General features: G+C 41.1%; 1 protein-coding gene across 1 annotated transcript in view; it reads left to right on the top strand.

Annotated features, from left to right (window-relative positions):
• Positions 1-21,640, top strand: part of lrig1 (leucine-rich repeats and immunoglobulin-like domains 1) — a 42,901-nt gene that overhangs the window by 14,538 nt on the left and 6,723 nt on the right. Inside the window, exons 2-14 of the mRNA XM_086087377.1 lie at positions 58-129; positions 1,090-1,164; positions 5,417-5,554; positions 5,788-5,931; positions 7,856-7,999; positions 8,384-8,527; positions 10,943-11,086; positions 12,682-12,762; positions 14,000-14,071; positions 15,495-15,566; positions 15,650-15,813; positions 17,483-17,839; positions 18,995-19,276. Of these exons, the coding sequence (XP_085943503.1) occupies positions 58-129; positions 1,090-1,164; positions 5,417-5,554; positions 5,788-5,931; positions 7,856-7,999; positions 8,384-8,527; positions 10,943-11,086; positions 12,682-12,762; positions 14,000-14,071; positions 15,495-15,566; positions 15,650-15,813; positions 17,483-17,839; positions 18,995-19,276 (1,889 nt within the window). The remainder of the gene's footprint in view (positions 1-57; positions 130-1,089; positions 1,165-5,416; positions 5,555-5,787; positions 5,932-7,855; positions 8,000-8,383; positions 8,528-10,942; positions 11,087-12,681; positions 12,763-13,999; positions 14,072-15,494; positions 15,567-15,649; positions 15,814-17,482; positions 17,840-18,994; positions 19,277-21,640) is intronic.

A 21,640-nucleotide genomic window follows, 5' to 3' on the forward strand; every position in this document is an offset into this window, starting at 1 on the left:
CCTGGAAATGTAATTAAGCTTATTCTGCAAATTCATTATCACCTCCTGTTTTTCCAGAAATCTTGGCCACAGCAAGTTGACTGCCATCGGCGTAGAAGTCTTTGCCAACCTACCAAATTTACGAGAGTTGTAAGTATCCATACACATCAGACATTTGCAGTGTATATATGGAAAGCTGTTACAGCACAACTTATTTCTTGTGTTCACCTCAATGCTGCTTGAGTGCCTTGAAGAAATGTTCATGCCAAAAGTTTATTTGTTCCATACCTACTATAAGCACTAGCTGCTTTTGTCTCATCAACTTGTAACGTTTGTGGTTGGCACTTGGTAGCAGCTTCATCGTAGGTGTTACCTTGAACTAAGTCCGATTGAGAATAAGTGGTGGTTTTCTATATTAAGCCTCCCCTCTACCACCTGATACTGTAGCCAACGCTGGCCTTGTAAATATTTTATATGGCGAGAAGAGGACTTGGCTCAGTTTCACTCAGCGCCACAATACAAGACAAGTACACACTCATAGAAAATGGAAAGGCTTATACACATTCATGAGTGTGAGCCGATCACACGCTCCTCAACATATGCTGCTTCTGTTTTATTTTTAACTTCCCACATTTGAAATATTTTGATGATTTGATAGAATTTAATTTTAAAAAATCTACAGTAATTTCTGGACCATAAAGCGCACCTGACTATAAGCCGCGCTAGCTAAATTTGGGGACTACTCGTGTTTATTACACATATAAGCCGCACCCGACTGTAAGCCGCAGGTGTTTTAAGTTTACCAAACTGGGTTCCCACTGCTTTATTTTCCATAATGAGGGCGCAAATTGTCTTGCTCTCGTTTTGTCTCTCGTACTGTATTTGAGCTCACTTGGTTTGTTTTGCTCTGCCTGACGCTCTTGCGCTTCCTTTATAGTGCATCCCCTTGTGATCTGATGGATAAGCCGCACCTTTGTAATTGCAGCAGGGTCGAATGCAAGTGAAAAAAGTAGCGGCTTTATAGTTCAGAAATGACTGTTATGACAATTAGAATCTGGTTTTTCAAGTATTCTTCTCAATAACCTACTATTGTTATTTGTGACTTTTCAGGCGGCTGGACCATAATGAGCTGACCTCGATACCAGATTTAGGACAGGCAGCTTCCAAGATTGTAGCACTCTACCTGTGAGTATGGCCCCTCTTAAAACCTGTTGCCAGAATGATCTGCCTCTTCATTACTGTATTCTTAGGCCTCTGGCCTCTTTAAAATGCTCTTGAAATAGTGTCATGGCATCTGTCAAGGATGCAAATGCTTTTACATGTCCGTTTTAGAACAGTGTCAGTATCGGACAATCTGCAAAAGTAGAATGTTACAGGATCACAAAAAAATCAGTATGGTAACTAGATTTCCATTTGAGGTCTTTGGGTATCATTCTAAGATTTGAAAAATATCAGCCAGACATTTGTGTCATGTGAGCAGACCCCTTGCTTGGAACAAGTGTTGTGTAAAGTTCTAACTTGGTTCCCCCGAGTCGTGTATCTGTGCCTGTGGGGACTGCCTGCTTTGGCATCTCACTGGAGATTTGCTACCTTAAAAGGGAGGGGGAGAGTATGTGCTAATGCCTCACAGTCGATATGCAATTGAAATTACGATTGTAAAAAGGTTGTACTTTATATTTTACATTATGGGTTTTGGCAGTAGTTATTGCAAAATTCAGCCGGAATGCTTTGAAATGTAAAACTCACAGCCATGTTACAAAGGTCTAGAAGCATTGCGTAATAGTCTAATAACAGACATACTTTGCTAACTTGAGCCAGATTTGACTCAACTCTTACTATAATATGTTATTTAAATACACTTTCTTGAATTTCTACTTTTCAAGAATGCCCAATTGGTAAGGTTCGATTGAGGTTGCAACTAAACTGTTAACAGCCTTGACGCTGATATGATTAGCAGTAGTTCTAGCTGGATAGCAGACATAATCCATTTAGATTCACGGCAAACTTGCACTCTGAAACTAGTGATTGTTTTTCATTTGATGGGTTATCTGTCTTGTCTGACCATCGAACATTCCTATAACTCATTCAACCTGAAACAAAACCAATCCTTTTAGCTTGTCCTTTGCTAACAATGAGCCACACTTTTGATTTTCTTTACACCTTGCTAGAGTACGGGCCGCCTGCCTGATAGCCTGCAGCTGCTGGTTCCTGTAACAACTGGTGATTTGATCATCATATCGTTTCAGTGCTAAGCATTGCAAGAGTCACACCTTAGACTCTGTCTCTGTGCTTGCTTCTCAGAACTGATCCTGACACATTTTTGTGGTCAGTATTCTTGCAGAGATTTGAGGTTTGATCAAGCCCTCACAAGCAACAATTTGACGTTTTGTCAAAACTATTTTAAATGACATTTTTACACTTGTGCAGTTCCCCTCACAGATTTTGACGAGTTATTTGATGCACTTTGTTTTTTTTGTGATACAAAATATCTATCCATCCATCCCTCCATTCACTGCACCACTTATCCTCTCTGCAGAAAAACTTTATTTGCTCCACCCATTGAGTAACGCCCCTCCAAATAATCAGGGGGTCTTTTTTTGGCCTGCTTTAAAGCCTGTTGCCAGGGAAGGGCCCATGGGTCTGACAGGAGAAGAGGCTAGAGGGAGGGTTGAATATTTACAAAGCCACACAGCTGAAGTGAAGGCCCACTGAAGCACTTGCAGCTGCAGCTGTCCGTCATATAGCTTACAGTAAAATGGGTAACAGCGAGCCGGAGAGGAGGAGGATGAGGAAAGAATGGGGGTGGATGTGTCAGATCAGGATGACATCACCGTTAGGTGAAAAAGAAATAGTGTACCAATAGAGGACATTGTGAGAGGGTTTTGTTGGGAAACGGAAGTTTAAAAGAGAAATGAAAGTTGATGAAGTCTTCAGTTGCATCAAAGAGCCTTTGTACCGCTGTGCTATGTGGCGGACAGTGAGTTTCAGACCTGGGCCTTCAGTTGGCAAAGCGACTGAATCAGGTCTTAATAACACTATTACATTGCTAAATAATTTACAAAAATGTTATATAACTATGCTTGGCATTAAGGAGGAGACAGGCATTTCACATATTTTTACTTAAGCATATTTACCTTCTAATACATCATCCCTCAACCTCTACACCAGGGATAGACAACTGGCAGCCCCTGAGAGGTCTCTTGATTAATTAAAAAAATAAATATGTGGCCCTCTAGTAACGCTGAAGAAAAATTGGACCCCCTTCTATGATTTAAGTTGCCCATCCCCGCGGCACACTAAAATATAGCAGTCTCTAATGTAATAGTCATTAATTGTAGACTACATATGGCTCTGCAGAGGCCAAACATGACATTGGAATCTCTCTTCTAGCAGTGAAGGTGTCATTGACTTTGTAGCAACTGACCTTCTCCACTGCACACATCGTCTGCCATGTCAACCTCAAAAGGAGATTCTAATACAACTTGGGTGGGGAGATCATAATGGGCTGGTGGGTGATAAGATTTTCAATGGCCCTGGAAACTAAAGAATGGTCTTGTTAGTGTAAACTGCTGATGCGTTGCATGCATCAAAAGGAGTGTCAAAGAAACCTGGGCTCATGCTAATCAGATGGTTGATGGGCCATGTTGATGAGATTTGAAATTAAGAAGAATCAAGAGTGAATAAAGCTCCTCAACATCAAAGGCTCCAAGAGAGAACCAAGCACCTCTTTATCAGCCTTGTCACTGGCTGTATGATAATTATGGCCGCCAGTGTCGGCCAGTAAAGTTTTCATAAACGATGCTATTGTATGTCCCTACTTCAAACACGCAGAGCGCTCTCTCACGCACAGCTGGATTCTCGACCGTGGGAGGGATCAAGCTTGGGGTGGGGGCTTGAGTGGTGGAACTGGAACGAGCGAGAGAGGTCAATCTCTTCCACCAGTCTGAGGCTGATCTGTTTTTCCCAGTAGAGGTCACCAGCTGTTGACCCTCCCTCACTTCTTAACTATCCCCTATTTTTCTCCTCCCCCATTCCTTCCCCCATGCTCTGTGCTCAAAGTAGCCACTGTTTGTTACCCTGTCCTGTCCCATGTGTGTGTTGTGTTATTTGTGTTTGTGCGCTTGCACGGTTCATCCTTAACCATTTCTGCCTGTGTTTATTCAGGTGGGCTGGTGTGACCCCCTTATGCCCCCACCCCCATTCCCCAATAAATGACTGTGTGTGTCCATCTGCTAGCTAAAGGCTAGAAAGGAAGGAGGGACTGACCTTGTTTTGACAGTTAGACTGGTGGAACACCTGCTCTCTTTTGCTTTCTTTGGCTCTTTCAACACGTACAACCCTGCGAATATAACTAGTTGCAGACTACTGCTGAGCGTCGATCAAGTATGAAGATGGTTTGAATTAATGTCTCGCCTCTGGCCTTCCTGTGTGGAGTGTGCGGAGCCTCCCACGTTAGAAAATATGTGCGTTAGGTTAATTAGAGACAGTAGGTGTGACTGTGAATGGGTGCTATTTTATGTGCCCTGCGATTGGCTGGCGAACAGTCCAGGATGTACCCTGCCTCTCGCCTGAAGTCAGCTGTTACTGTGACCATAACAAGGCTGAAGATCTTAATTGAGTTTATTTCTATAGTCCAAGCGTGTCCTGGGTTTGAATACCAGATTATAGGTGCCAAATTGGTCAACTCAACATAACAGATTTGGAGTTCTCCGAAACAGTGCTTTTAAGGGGTGTAAATCTCTCCAATCAAGATGATTTGATACGCATCTCGATACATGGGGTGCGATCCAATACAAGAGCAATTCATTTTTCAAATGTAACGGTTCGATTCAGTAGGATTACGTTTCATTTTACTTCGATTCGGTGTAGCGGTGCAACGATTATTTGATTTCTCAACAACAATTAGTCAATTGTCAAATTAATTTACAATTATTTTGTTACTCCATTAATTGTTTGAATCCCTGTTTAATTTAAAATGATCTTAATCTCGTAATTTGCACATTTGCAAACATCTGCTATTATTTTGGCAAACAGTGAGCAACATTTTTGTATATGTAATGTTCCGACATGTTACAGACCAAATTAGTAACTATCTGTCTGTCATTTATAATGCTGTTTAACATGCTAATAAAATACTCCACTTGTAAATTATAACTACTAATGAATAGCTTTTTCAAAGTTCCATATATTGTACTAAATGTAAACTAATTATCTTTACATCTCAGTTACGTTTCATATATATTACGTTTACTCTTGTGAGACAGTGTCAGTTCCTGTATACTACCCATACATGCAGTGAATAAGTTGATGTATGCTTATTTTACAACTAAACATTTGTGCAGTGATTTCCATGAAAGCAAAATCATCCCGCATGGTTCAATTGGTGCAGTTAAAGTTTCAGTTTGTTAATTAAGATATCTGTTTTTGCATTTCCCAGACATCATAACAAAATCCGCAGTATTGAAGGCATACAAATCAGAAACTTTGTTTCCTTGGAAACCTTGGACCTGAGCAATAATGACATCACTGAACTCCGAGGACACTCCTTTCCTGCAGGCCTCCAGATTAGAGATTTGTAAGTATTTGTTGGATGTTGAAATACTCATTAAAATGCAGTTGTACAAGTAACATGTCGAGTTTCATTCTGTGGTAAGATAGCAGTTATTGTTTTTCAACCTATACAATGTTACGATATTCATAGTTCCTCCATTTGCAAGCATAATGGCAGTGTGCAATCTCACTGGAAAAATTAAATGTGGCCACTCTCGTATGTGTAGTGAGTGTGCAGCTGTGTTTGGTCGGTCTCAGGTACCTAAGCAACAACAGGATCAGCACATTAGAGCTGGGAGCGCTGGACCATCTCGGCTCCACTCTCCAGGTCCTGAGGTTGAGCAGAAACCGTGTCAGTCAGATTCCTGTGAGGGCCTTCCAGCTCCCGAGGCTCACCCAGCTGTGAGTACCTTTGGATTTACGTCAGTTTAAAAACACAATGTGTTTGTGCTCTGACATGGCTCTGTTTGGATCAGTCAGAACTATGGATGTCTCGGTTCGGTGAATACACTCAAGTGACAACCGATAGTAAAAAAACAACAACAAAAAACATGTTGACATCAAATAGAGATGATAGTTTTTTCAGACTCAATAAGTGTTCATTTGCATACACATTTGTTTCCACAGGTATTTAACATTCACACGCACTGCTTCTTGCCTCTCCTTTCAGCCAACTAGTTTCAGTCGACACTACGAGTCGAACAGCTTTTGAAAAACAGTTCAGTTCTACTGTTCCAGTTTCGTTAACCTTGTCGATTCATAGGCATGCACAAGTCTTTATCTCATGTTTTAGTGAGGTGGTGATGATAATAACGAACTTGCGATAAAGCTAACCACATAGTTAAGCTAACAGCTATTTCTACGGTGCTTTTCTGGTACTATATCATTGTTTTTGGTGAATGGGTGGATGCTTATGCAATATCGGTATCATTGCCAGGAATTTCAAGGGACTGGCAACCGGCACCAGATACTCGTTCTGAGCTCGACCAGCGTACTGAGTCTCTCAAGATCTCTTACAGCTCGTACATCAAATGCAATTTAATAAATAACATAGGCTCTTGTTTAGGAGAGTATTGATGAGATCACTTGGAAAACAGCCTTTGTTTAGTCCAGCTATCTCTTTTACATGAGAAAATCTCCAACACAAATATACGAAAAATAAAAGTAGGAAAAAATATAAAAATATGAATAATAAAACAATCTTCTTGTCCAATGCAGTTTGCAGTCCCAAAATGTACTTGGTGTGAAATCTGAGCTTGTTTAAAGGAACACAAAGCTGCTTATATTTGCAGGGAGCTATAATAATTTTTTTGCCTGTCACTATACAATGCTGGCATATATAAAAAGCAATATTTCTGATGATTACATTTAATATATAATAATAATAAAAACTGAGTAACAATAATAATGATGATGACAATGAGATGGGTGAACTTCTACTGAAAGCTTTTTTTTTTAGGAAAAACTTGAAAAATAAAACTTGAGTACTTTTAAGTGATGATCTACAAACTATTATTTGCATTGCTGTCTGCTAAAAATAAACGAAAATAAACTGCAAATTCTGCTTTTTGTACTTTTTGTTGTTACTTTTTTCTGTTATACCGAACCATGACCCCAAAACCGAGGTACGTACCGAAACGTGACTTCTGTAAACTGTTACACAGCCCTAGTCAGAATCAATGTCCAATATATTTTCTTTTCTTTTTTTACTACAGTTTTTGTAACTTTGAATTAATGTCTGATTTATGGGGTTTGGAGATATTCCAAAATGTTAGCCAAACTTCATTTTTTTGTCTCACTGAGGTTAAAGTATTGATCGTTAACGCCTCTAACCTAGACAGTAAAGGTGCTCTTGGAATTGAAGTCTAACCTGTTTTGGCTCCATCAGGTTCTACAGGTGCCTTTCGCAGGCAAGGAAATTGTGACAAAAAATATACACAAATAAATAGGCCAGGTTGTTTATAAATCCTTTTTTGTGAGAGCCCAGCCACACAGAAAACTGAAGGGGTGCTTCAGATATTGCATCCATAAAAGAGTGCAGAGCAATAAATGTTTGTTTGTTTGTTTTTTCTTCATAAAGCACTTTGCTTTTTTCTTGCTGAAGCCTAATGGTGGTTTTAGTGATTTAGTTATTTTGTTATTATTAAATTATTGTTAGTATCGTTAAAGGAATTCACTGGATGTGTTATGGTGTTTTTTCTTAATGGATGACATAGTCCATCTTTACATGCAGATGTGATTAAAACGATCTCTCTGTTTGGGGGATTTAAATAATATAAACTCGTTTCCCATACTTTCTGTTTGTGTGTGTCTGTCCAACCTGCAGTGAACTCAACAGGAATCGTATCCGTCAGGTTGAGGGTTTGACTTTCCAGGGCCTTTCCAGCCTGGAGGTGCTTAAGCTACAAAGGAATAGCATCAGCAAGTTGACTGATGGTGCTTTTTGGGATCTTGCCAAGATGAAAGTCCTGTACGTATGTGTGGGAAGACTTGAAACATAATCAATGCTTGAGTACCTAGCAAAATCTGAAATTTGTACTGTATGTAACCCAGAGTGACTTTTTCATACAAACACACGGGTAAACCTATCTCTCACTACTGTGAAAGTAAACATCTGATTGATAAATTTTGGAGCATTCCTCAATGTCTTTTGCAGGATTTTCAGGCTTACAATTGTGTCTTACCTATCATATTCTTTAGAATTGCAACCATATACAGTAGTTCACACTGCAACAGACATAACTGTCTTTTTACTCTTGAAATTTATAGTTATATATTTGCTGGCAGGATTCTGTTGTCATCAATCCACTTTGTCAAGATTGTTGAAATATCTGATTGATTGTTTCTAATCCAGACACCTGGACTACAACAGCCTGACTGAGGTGAACAGTGGCTCCTTGTATGGGCTGACTTCTCTTCAGCAGCTTTTCCTCAGTAACAACTCAATAACCCGCATCAATCCTGACGGGTGGAAGTTCTGCCAGAAGCTGAGGGAATTGTAAGTGCCAGCACTAAAATCAGTATGAAGTGCAGAATTAGAAAATACAATGATCAAATAATATTTATTAAAAAAAAAAAACGTATTGCTTAGTTTGTTTTTCTAATCATAATATTTCATTATTGTATTTTCCTATTCTGGCAGAAATTATTGCTTGAAATTATAGCTTGCATCTGACCCAAAATTAAGCAATTATTTATTATCAATACCACACAGTTACCTTCCAACGGAGCATATCTTTTTCTGCAAAGTGAATTTCTTCTACTTATTTTTTTCTTTTCATTTTTTTCTGGCAATCTACAGACCTTTATATTAGCCACACTCCACCAATATTATCTTCGTATTTTGTGTTAAATGAGATTGGGCTTTTATTCTCAATATGCTATACTATACCACAGATAATCCTGTTTATCCCATAATTAGACATGAGCTCAACAGCTTTGAAACGGTCTCATACAAGTTTTCTTGCTGTATTGTGCAGTGTGGGGGTGTTAGTTTTTTTCATTGCGTGTGTGTGTATGAGATCCGCTCGCTGTGTTGTGGTAATTACACTGAAGGATCACATTTGCCCCCATTGTCAACTGAAGGACAAGGTATTAGCTGAGAGCCTTCCCCTTTCTGTTGACATGACAGTCATTTCACTGTTGTAAAGTGCTTGGCTCAACTGAGGTGTTCCTAACTGCGAGGTAGCCCGGGGTTTCCGTGTTTGTTGATGTGTAACAGTTAGACAAGATTACGAGTTAGATGGCTTGGATGTAAGTTTGCTGTTCATATCTTAGGGCCATATCCTGTAAACATGTCTATGAATGATAGATTGCAACCTGGCTGTCCTCTTGGCGCTACACAAAACAGAAGTAACATAAGGTTTATTTGAGTTCTCGTCATCCTGTTGCTTGGTCTTTATCTGATATCTGTTATTGCATCCCTGATGGTGCATGCGGTGCTTTCAACAACAAGGCTCATAAGGGCCATAGGAAGGACAATAAAATGCTCAAACTTCCTTTGACAGCTATCAATACTAGGATGAGGTATATTTGTCTTTTATGTATTCAGCAATGTTCCCTTATGAGAGCTTTACAGATTCTACTTGAGACTTTTGCTTTACACTTTACCTGTGTGGCTAAAATAGGGGAAACATAGTGGATGGTTTGTTTAGGTTTTTACGTGAAAGACCATATAAACACCCTAAAAAATATATGCTCATATTCGGGTTTAAAAAAAATCTGAATAATACCCTGTGGGTTGCCCCCTTTTTAGCTTGAATATTGGGTCATATAAATGTTCATTGGGGTACCTTAATTAAAGGAAAGATTTGTTTGTGTTTGACGGACGCTCTATTCAAGGAATCTTGGTCTTTTGATAACAGGAACTACTTGAATGAGCGGCAGCCATCTTATGTCGTCACTCGCTAAGAAAGCCTATCTTGAAGACATTGCTTTCGCCATGTCTTTCACGTTATTTTCTGTCTATGGCGAAAATGCTACAGTGTGTGTTTATATACACACACGTATGCGTGTAGTGTACCGTATATAAGTCTGTGCGTCAAGCGCGCAACCCACCGGAAATACAAAGCAGAGGCAAGCACAGCAGCACACTTTTGAAGCAAGGACAAAATCGACTACTGTACTTTATTACTGTGATGACTGACTTGAATGTAATGTCTTTTATTGATCAAAGAAAGTAAGAAACGGAAATTATGTCTATATGTTTGATGACTTTGTCCCTACGTCGTGGTTTAGATGCGGTATTCAAATACATGTATGCGGTGATAACTGTATGCTGCTCACGCATGTTTGTAAACAAGTTGTCCCGAATGTTTCAGAAACCGTAATTATAGCCCGGATATTGACTGCATGTAAACGTATTGTTGTCTGTTATGGGAAAAGTTTCACAATGGAAGAACATAGGGTCAAGTAGGGCTGTGCAATGAATAAAAATTCAATTTAAATTATTACACTCCACAATTACAAAATAAGCGTAATATAAAATAAAAAAAAGAATATAAATACTAATTTTGAGTTGTTTAAATTTATACATGTGCATCTTTTTTAAATTTACTTTAAACAAATTACAAATACATTTTGTTTCATCCAAAGGGAACTGAACTTGCATAATAGTGTTTCCAAGAATTTATTATTTAATAATTTTATGTTTTGTACAACAACAAAAAAATCGTGATTTCAATTATTACCAAAATAATCGGGATTAATATTTTATTCATAATCGAGCAGCCCGAGGGTCAAGTAGCCAATAGACTGTCAGCGGGCCATGGAGCTTGAGTACAATAGTTGCCTTGCTACATGCTTTCTATCAGCTCCTTCCAGACTTTAAACAGAACATTTTTGGACCCCCTCCCCCAACCTTTCTTTTTGTAACTCGTCTGTCCTTGTTGTGCCTCACTCTTTCCCTCTCCAGGAATCTGTCGTATAACAACCTGACTCGTCTGGATGAAGGCAGTCTGGCTGTACTGGGGGATCTGCACACCCTCCGTCTGGGGCACAACTCAATAAGCCACATCGCTGAGGGAGCCTTCAGAGGCCTCAGGGCTGTACGCATCCTGTAAGTCTACCCCCCTCATCTGCCATTAGCAAGTTGAATTCACTCTCAACAACCCCCACATAACTGTGGTGCCCTCACGGATAATAAGGCTGTGATGTGCCGCAGGGGAGCAGTGAAAGCTGAGATGTTTTCATATTTGTTTAGCTCTGTGATTATGTGATGTTTAAGTTTGCAGTCCTCTACAGCTGATTTTAGGTGTTTGCATAATCAAAGTTTGCATTCAAGGGTTTCCGGACTCACCATTTGGCATGGTTTCCGCGGCAACTTTCTGGTCTTTCTTTCTTTGTTTCATTTGTCTGCTTTTGTTTTGGTTCTAAAGAACTCTTTGTCATTCACTTCCCTGCTTTTGGAACCCATGCAACAAGGTAGTTTTCCCTCGGATCCTTCTTTTGTTGAACACATTACAAATACAAAACAACACTTTACAGTGGTGACTAAACACAGTCTGGGTGTTAGAGCCAGGTATTGTTGTGCCCGTACATTCTCACTCTGCGCAATGGCATTTCTCTTTTTTTATTTTCATGCACACACATTTTATCTGTTCTTTTATCCTCCCTGTTCATCCCAGCTCTCTACTGTCTTTGAGGCAGACCTAATCTAATCAGTGGAGGGGAGAACGGCCATAGACTGAGCCCGAAAGTTAGCTGGGGGAGCTTTAATTGGGCCTGCTTTACTGGCTGAGCTGGCATTGCACCGGAGCCTGCAGTAGGGTGTGAAAGCTCCAAACAAGTCTGCATGTCCCCTTTTTTGGCCACGGGGGTTGTTGGCCCATCGTACAGCCTTCACCCGTCAACGCTCTACTCCCTCCTATCGTGGTCCCTTGCTCTTGAGCCCCCACCACCGGCCTTGCTTTAACAAGCCAACAACCATTCATATCCAGCCAGCCAGAAAGAGTAGGAAATTGGCAGCTCTAGTTTGACGGCCAGTGGGGGAGGAAAAGAACAAGGTGGGTGGAGTCTCAAAGCATGGGAAGGAGCAGTATTATGTTATTGTGAAGACGGTGATGGGTGGGTGTGGTTGTCCAGCAACCTCAAAGGGTCTTTCACCAGTTTGAAAGATGATTTAGTATAGAGGTGTTTGTTCCCTTGCCCTGACTGTATTGTGAGAGAAAGCAACTGAAAAACACTCAACAAGTGTTAAGGAACTCACCAAATCTACCCAAAAGAAGCTATTCTTCCACTAAATCTATTCTGCCTTTGCCTAGCCCTTGCTAAGCTTTGGTCTATAACCCCATCAAGACTTTTGGCTGTGGTGTACCTGCCGCTGACAGACAAACAGACCCAGTTGTCATGCCCAGTACAAAACACTCTGGTCTGGTTTCCAGACCCTGCGCACTGCCACGAATTATGCTTTACAAACGCCAACATGCACGCTCCTCTGCCTCGCTAAAGAAAGAATGCACTTGTTTGGCAGAGTAGAGCAGCAGAGGGGCTCTTTAGGCCAGGTGTGTGGGGGTGAGGCGGCAACCCATGACTTCAAAACTCTGCTTTGCCAAGGCTCTGAAAAGCTTCAGTGCTGGTGGACTCTGAACTTGTTCTCATCCTCCCTTTTTCCAATGTTTTCATCCTAACCCTCTTTTCTCTCATTCTCTGCAGGGAGCTGGACCATAACGACATCTCAGGCACAATAGAGGATACCAACGGGGCCTTCTCCGGATTGGATAGCCTCAGCAAGCTGTGAGTGTCTCTCATTTTTAATCCTCATTCTTCTCACTTATTTTTGTTAACAGTCCCCCTTGCCCTGGTACTCCCCAAAAAGTTGATAACAGCATTTACATTTTGCAATGCTTTCATCGCACACTTAAAATTGACAAGTTTGCCGTGGCACCCTGTCAGGACCTTACTTTTCACCTATTGAATCGGGCTTTCCTTTTTTCAAATACAATTGGCAAGAAGTTCAATGCGAAAAGTTGGGAAATTTGTTGAGAACTCCCCTGGGATTTAGAGTAGGTGGTGGCTTTAAGCAGTAATACCCAGTAATCAACCGACAGAATGAAAAGATGGTGTCCAGCCAAGATGGTTCCCAGTGTGTGAGCTGCTAAAGGAGAAAGAGCAAGAGAAAGGGCTTTTCTTCACACTGGCAGGGGTTCGCTCCCCAATAGGCTTAGTTCTATTTCTTCTCCATGCTTGCGCTCTACTTGCCCCTGCTTTCACGCTCTCTGTTGTTGGGAGCCGAGAGAGGGTGAAATTGTGGGCCGCATTCAGTCATCAAAATCAAACGCCTCACACGCCCCACACTCTGACCCCTACGTCTTTTGTCAAGTGTTGGCGTAAGTGGCTCACTGCATCCAAAGGCTGGTTGGTTAGCTGAGCCGTGGGAGGGAAAGGATGCAAAAAAAAGAGAAAGGCTTGGCGGCACATCAAAGTGTACGCACAGTCACGCCCAAACTTGCTGCATTATTTTATAATGCACTGCTAATTATAACTATACGTTCCTTCAAAATAATAGTTGCATGAATGACAAGTAGTTGACCTAATCTGGAGACAAGATGAGCTGTTTGTTTGTGGTGTGTGATTCTCTTCCTGCAAATTGAAGGCTGAGGAGTCAGAAGTAAAGGAAAGGTAAAGGAGGTGAAACTGCGGATTAGAACGCCAAATAAGAACAGCAACTGGCTCAGGCTCTCGACTGGTAGCTTGAATATACCCATGAACTCTGTGGGGTCACTGGCTCACTGCTAATATAATTCCAATAAAGATAAAAGTGAGTCTTTGAAGAGTAGGACAACACACTTTGACACACTCCCTCTCTCACCTTTCCTTTTGGCTAATCTCTAGACAGCTCACATTTCCAAATTTTCAATCCCCTGCCTCTTATCAGATTTAGCCTCGCTAATTGTGCTTCACTCTTCTTCCCAATCTCTCCCCAACCCTGCGCTCTTCATCTATTGACATCCTTCTTGTTTGGAATTGGCAGAACTCTATTTGGAAACAAGATCAAATCCGTGGCAAAGAAAGCCTTCGCTGGTTTAGACACCCTGGAACACCTGTGAGTATTCAACAAGGCTTTTTGTCTTCTTCACAATGAGGGGAGGTCATATAGTTTGGGAAGGGGGTGATTTTGCCTGCTGACTTCAATAGTTAAATGTATAGCAAGGATGTCTAACTCATTTTTGATGCTGGTCACATCGTAGTTATGGTTTCATCTTGGAGGGCTATGATGACTGTGCGACATTCAGAATTTCATAATTCAATTCATTGGATAAATTTGAAGTGGAATTAATTCCACAGCACAGTATATTGAATTGAATTTGAATCACAGGAAGTGGAATTGAATTCTATGCAATCACATATGTGACAAATGGGACTTGAACATATTTTTTTCTTCTAAAGGCAGTACAAAGCCTAAAATTAAGTTTACATTTTGTTAATAATGGAAAGCTTAGCAGCGTATCTTTAATTCAAAGTAATAAAATGAGACAATGTTTTTTGTAGTAATGATTTATTAAAGCATCTAATGGTCAACAGTTCCTCAAATGTTTTGTTTGTTTTTAAGGCAGCATCATTCTGTTCTAACGTCATGTCAAACAATTTCAAAGTTTTTACAGTTTTAATGATCTGTTTTATCTGAATAAGCTTTAAATGTTAATAAAAGCAATTACTACTGTACAATAAATTACTTACCGGTACTAATACTTACTATTTACTATAATTTATTGTGTACATTAAATCCTTACAATAGTATTTGTATGAAATTCATGTTGTAAAAAGGCTTTTATATTGAAAAGCTTCATTCTTAAATATGCTTTAATTTTGCCTGATGAATGTCTTTTGGATTTCAATTCTACTTCCTGCAATTTGAATTTAAATTGCAATGCTGCTTCATGTTTGCCACCCCAATTCAAATTCAATAATTTATTTTGAATTTATTTTCTCAAGTCATTTCTGAATTTCGTACAGTCCTGCTGTGAAATAATTGTATTGCCTAACCATATTATAAATACATAACAAATTGATAGTTTTGAATTCAGAAGCCATTGAAAATAGATTCTTCAACTTCTGTTCAATTTAAGAGGAGATTGGTAACAAAAAATTGCTTGCAGTATCTCCACATTTTCCAATATTTTGCCATTTTGGTGCAGTCTTAGCAAGAAACATGAAGTAGATGCACAAAATTAGCTTTAGCTGGCCCCTTAGAATGAGTGGTGGGCCAGTGCCATTGCAAGTACCCAGCTGCTTCTTTCTCGTTACACAACTTCAACTGTGACCTTTGGTTTCCTGCTAAACAGGAACAAAGTTGTAGAACATATGGCACGTTCAACGAGAGGATTGAGAATTCCCATAAGCTTTTTTCACAGCCATCTTCAGGCATACACACCTGGATTTGGTTGGATGTATCTTTTATGATGTGCATGATGACGATGAAGAATGTGTCTGAGAATTATTGTTGACTTGTTGCTCTATCCCCACAGGAACTTGGGTGCGAATGCTATCCGCTCTATCCAGCCTGATGCCTTAAGCAAGATGAAGAACCTTAAAACTCTGTGAGCACTTTGTCCACAAAAGATTTGAATGCATTTTACTTGCACACGCAATCAAATATCCCGTTCTTGCCGCTTCCCCGCAGTCTCATCCAGAGTGACAGCTTCTTGTGCGACTGCCAGCTCCGCTGGCTGCCCGAGTGGTTGGTGAGCCGCGGTGTACAGACTGATGTTAATGCCACATGTGCCCACCCTGACAGTCTTAAGGGTACCAGTGTATTTCAGGCTCCATCCAGCAGTTTTGTGTGCGGTGAGTAATATGTCTGTGTGCGTTCGTGCGTGTTTGTTAGCTCTGCAATAGCAGACATGCTCGAGGCTGTTTAACTTGTCTTTTTGAATTTGATATTCCTGTTTGCCCCGTGGCATTTGCTCCCAACACTTGGAAATATGTTTTTAGTTATCGTTTGAAAATGAAGAAGCTAAACTGTGTACCATATTTTCCGTACTATAACGCACACTTAAAATCATTTTAATTTTCTCAATTATCGACTGTGCCCATTATAATCTTGTGTGCCTTATGTATTCTGGTTGTGCGCACTGACCTTGAACCAATTTTTTATTTATTTTTGTGCAGTACTCCTAAAAAAATCTGTCAACTTTTTTTTTTGTATGTAGTAAATCCACATTTGTTCACGAAGAAAGTTAGGGATGTTGGCTTTTCAGTTTGTCGTCTTTCACCCTTTAAGGCCTGAAGCGCCTGGCAAAACGTGCCACTAAAATCTATGGGTGACTAGAATCACCCCAGTCAATGCCTATTTAATAATTGATATCTCAGTCCCCGTAGCAGATAGAAACATAATTCCCAAAACATTTGAGAGCTTACAGCTGTGGCTTTCACACAAAGCTTATTATTATAAACCTTCAATATATATTTTTTTAAATCAACAAACTTCACATAAAGAAATCCAATAAAACAGTGTGTTGGCTCGGGCCACGGTAATCATCGGTTTTAATAGGTGCGCCCAGAGTTCTATAGTAAAAATGTAACAACAGTGTAGCATCTGCGGATATATTTACCTTCAACACTGGGGCGCCGTTGTAATAAGCTCGGGGGAATCGAGTGGTTACTCGTCCTCCGTTCCGTTTCAAAGCTGTCAAAATCTTCAACATCATCATTATCTACAAATATATATTTTTACAATATATCACTGTCGACTGGTTCCACTGGTCTGAAGTCCTCGAGTGTCATCGTCTATCTCCGTCATTTTATTTTATAATTCCCGCAAATCTGCGTCAGCCATGAATGCTTGAATAAAATCTTAGGAAGTTCTATGAGCCCCACGTCACCCTCACGTGTATATTCTGATGCATTTCATTGGCTAAGAGACAGAGAATTTATCAAAACAAAACAAAATGAGGTATCCGTTTTCCCGGCTACATTTAATAGATTAAAAAAAATTTAAAAGAGCATTGTGGACTTGGTCACTTTTTTTACTCGCGACTACCACCTCTGGCCTAAAGCGTAACTGCAGGCTCTGTGTAGGGCTCTTGTACATTCCTCCCCTCACCCCCAAGAAAATTTGGCATATTTGGGGCGAACGAATGAAGGGAAATACAAGCTGATCGGCGCAGTCTTCGTTAAAAAAGTCATGGCTTTTTGTACTCATCTGGGCATTAGTGAATCATGCATGATGTAGAAAAAACTTTAATATGACCTTTTTGAACTGCACAAGGCACCTTTTAACATGAAATGTTTCACAAAGGTGTAACACACCTTATAATCCAGTGTGCATTATAGACGGAAACATACGGTAATACATTTGAGCAAAAAAGTTTCCACACCTTGCCAAATATGATCTCCCATGCCCTACATTAACATTTTTGCCTACATTTAACCTTGTTATATTCATTTGTAAACTCACTGTCCATTTGGTCTTCACTCTTCTGCCATCCTTCCTTCCGTTTCTCTTCATCTTTAGACGACTTTCCCAAACCCCAGATCACAGTTCAGCCAGAAACCAGTGTGGCGGTCCTTGGCAGCAACGTGCGTCTCACCTGCACGGCCGCCAGCAGCAGCTCCTCTCCTGTGACCTTCACGTGGCGTAAGGATCAGGAACTGCTTCAACACGCCGAGACGGAGAACTACGCCCACGTGCGCGCTCACCACCAAGACGCCACGGCCGATAGGACGAGTGGAGGCGGCAGCGGCGTGATGGAGTACACGACCATCCTGCACCTGCGGCATGTCACCTTTGCGCATGAGGGCCGTTACCAGTGCATCATCACCAACCACTTTGGCTCCACCTACTCCAGCAAAGCCCGACTCATTGTCAATGGTAAGGTTTTATTAGCGTGTTTGATAATACGGATGGAATTGTTTAGGGATGGACCAATTATCGATGGTGATATTTGGCATTTTGACAAATATTGGCATCTGCCTTTTTACGAATCTGAAAGCCGATAAATCTAGTATTTCACTGAGCGGTGAGGTGAATGTTTGCAGACCTAGCGAATTTAAGATTTTCATCAGGATTTCTAAAATGTTCACAGACAGTTTTTACTCGTTGCAAAGTCATTTTGAACATATTCAGACAATTTTTTACTCTCTGCGAAGATGTTTTGAAACCTTTTCCGAACCCTGACGAAAACCCCAAATTAGCACATTTGCATGCAATTGTCGCACATTGAGATAAAAAGAAATTTCATTTATGAATTTATTTAAATTTCTACTTTATCATGCTGACACTGGGGAACTCGCTACACTTTCTATTTTTGAAAATAAAATAAAGAAATTATGTTGAAATTTTAGAAAACTTTATTTACAGTAGAAAACTTCTGGCCACTATTTATTTGCTTAATTTTTAATTTAGCTTAACACATGCTCCCTGCAATTTTTGTTAGAATTTTTAAACAAAGTTGTCAATTCTTTATATGTTTAAAATTAAAAGAAAGTTTGTTCGTTTAATTTTTTACGCTAATATTTTCTCTTTTACTGCAAATGAATATTGCCTTGAAATATCGCCTATCAATCTCCTTGACTGCTAATAATCGGTATCGGCCTTGAAAAAAACCATATCGGTCTTATCACTAGAATTGTTGTTATTCTAATAGGATTTTTTTTAAACACATCAAGGCGGTGTAGCGAAAACATAGCCATTAGTTATCTGTTAATATGTGTGTGATCACATCACTTCCAGCAAATAAAACGCCTGTTGATGTTGCTCTTATCTGCTTTTCAATTGTTCCGGTTGACAGAGGCGCAATTGAGTTCAGTAGCCATGCTGAGTTTTTTTTCTCTTTCACCCAAACAAAAGCTTTCCCTCTCTTGGCTATTCATAACAAATTGATTTGACTCCATGACAGAAGCCATTTCTCTAACACTCCGCCACACTGTCTTCTAATAGAGAAGCTCCTTTTGGTGTCATGCGTTTGAAAGCTTCCATGCGTACGATGCCACCTCCATCCATTTTGACGGTCTGCTTTCTCCACAGTACTGCCATCTTTTGTGAAGACTCCCAGGGACAGCACCATCAGAACAGGCCACACCGCCAGGCTGGAGTGCGCCGCCGAGGGCCACCCGGCCCCGCAGATTGCCTGGCAGAAGGACGGCGGCACGGATTTCCCCGCCGCCCGCGAGCGCCGGATGCATGTCATGCCTGACGACGACGTGTTCTTCATCATGGACGTCAAGCCGGAAGACATGGGCGTGTACAGCTGCACGGCCAAAAACACGGCGGGGACCGTGTCTGCCAACGCTACACTCGCTGTACTAGGTACTGTAATTATCTCGACATTTGCTTCCGTTCATATATGCACAGCGAGGCTGTAAGTGAGTGTAAACCGATGTTGATCATTTTCCCACATCTCCAAAGGCAAGCGCTTGTAAATAACGCTGTTCTCTTGTGAAAGCTGTAGAATGGCCAGCTTTATATTTTTCTTTTCCTCAGCAGCTGTGGCCTTGCTGGGGGTCAGGGGCCAAAGGCCAGGGTTTGGGGTCAAAGGGGATTGTTGGGGGAGCAATAGCAACTCACAGAGGGATGTTTGTTAGACATTCCCAAACAACCCCCACCACTACACCTCCACGCTCTGTGGGAGCGAGCAGTCATGGCTGCTTCACTGCAGGCCTGATTGCGCGCACTTTATTGGCCGCTTTGCCTTGTTGCTTCAAACCAAACTCATCTTTGTCCTTAGTCTTCTCTTGTCGGGAACGAAACGAATAAACGCGGAATTGTTTTCATCAGGTTAAAAGAGGTCCGGGTGGTGCTTTTGCCGTTTGGAATGTACTTGAGGCCGTCGACTGAGGACTAAGCCGCACAACAAAGCGAAATATACAAGCGAGCGGCCAAGGAGCGGTGGGGGTCGGTGCTGAGGGGGTTCGGGCGGCCTTCCAGGGGCCCCTGTCTGGAAAGTTGTATCGGCGAGAAAAATGTGAGCCTCATATGAGCCTGGAAAGGAAAGGAGGAGCATGTGGGGCGGAGGGAAGGACGGTGGAGAAAATGAGCTGAAGTGGAGAGAGTGAGAGAAGATTGATAGTAGAGAGACGGACCACTGAAGTGGGTTAAGTGAGATCTCTTAATCTGTGTATGGCCCGCTGTGAGTGGAAGTTCTCAGTATGCGAACACACACACACACAGGTCAATGTGCTCCATTGACTGGTACGTATAGTTGCTGGGGAAACACTCAAATTATTGTTCTCCGGAGGCTTTTGTCCCTGGAGGAATCCTCTTAGTGCCAAATGAAAACGTATCCTTAACTAGGGATGATCGATACCACATTTGTTCAGACCGATACCGGTGCAAGTACTTCACTCTTAAGTAATCACTGATACCGAGTACCAATATATCATATATGCAATTGCAAAACGGGACAGAGGACTGAGTTTATTTTCATTATTTCACTGCCTTACATGACCCAGACGAATGTTAAAATATATCCGCTTGTTAGCCACTACAATCAGTCAGAACCATGGGGCAAATCATGTTTACAACACTGTTCTTTTCGTTCCTCTTTCAACCAGTGCACAACGACACTCGAGGAAATGTGTGTGTTTATCTCAGCGAAGGGGTGTGACCCCAGGTCGTCTGTACAGTGTCATGTCAATAGACCGAGTGAAAGGAAAACGTTCACAAACTGGTTCTGGCTGCAGCAAATGAATATCTTCCATTTTAGATGTAATGCATGCAGTGGCTTACAATGCATTTCAAACATGTTTGAAATAAGATAGTGTCAGGGTTACGGATGAGGGAGTAGTTAAATATAGTATTTATTTAGGGTGACCATATTCCCATTTCCCAAAACAAGAGGACACTTGCCCCAGCCTTGAAATTGTGGTACCAGTCGCAGTTACACAGTCGTCTTCACCTCCTTTAGTCACGCAATGCCAACCGGAAGTTTTCATGAATTTATAAAACCCCCGGACACCTGAATGTAAGAAAATAGTCTGTCCTCCCAAAAGAGAACATTTGGTCACCCTATTACACCCAATAGAGGTTGGAGAGTTTCTTTTGAGGAGAGAGTTAGTTTGTGGTGTGATGGGAAGCGGATTCCGGATAGCAGGGCGTGAACACAAGCAAGGTGGCACAGGCCAGATGACAAAATGCAAGTCAGGATAGATATTCGGAAAAAAATCTCTTGATCAAAAAAAGACTAGAGTGGCCGGATGTACAAACTTGTAGCGAAGCAGTGACAATCTGGCGGCGTGGTGGAGTCTGAGGCTGGCTTAAGTAGGGCTGTTGATTGAGATGGAAAACACCTGCCGGCCAAGGGACTCAGAAGTACACACACACACACACACACACACACACACACACACACACACACACACACACACACACACACACACACACACACACTCGGGGGCCCGAGGCCGTAGGCCTGACACTAGCATACCGTAAAATCCTTTGCGTAACACACACCTGTGTAAAATAAGCCGCCCTCCCCACATTCAACCTTAAACAGCCCTTTTTTTCCTCCTCTGTACTTGTGTACAATATGGTATATAAATATCTGATTTGCTTTATTATCAGAGAGAACAATATGAATGAATAAAAAAAAAAAGTCTAAATTCTTTTAAAACCAGGTTTAACCTATGCTCTTTTCGCATACCTATGATTCTCACAGTATTTGTAGTCATGCTT

Source organism: Leptonotus elevatus, chromosome 10 (genome assembly GCF_054856555.1).
Source record: "Leptonotus elevatus isolate MCC_2025b chromosome 10, RoL_Lele_1.0, whole genome shotgun sequence".
Lineage (NCBI taxonomy): Eukaryota > Metazoa > Chordata > Actinopteri > Syngnathiformes > Syngnathidae > Leptonotus > Leptonotus elevatus.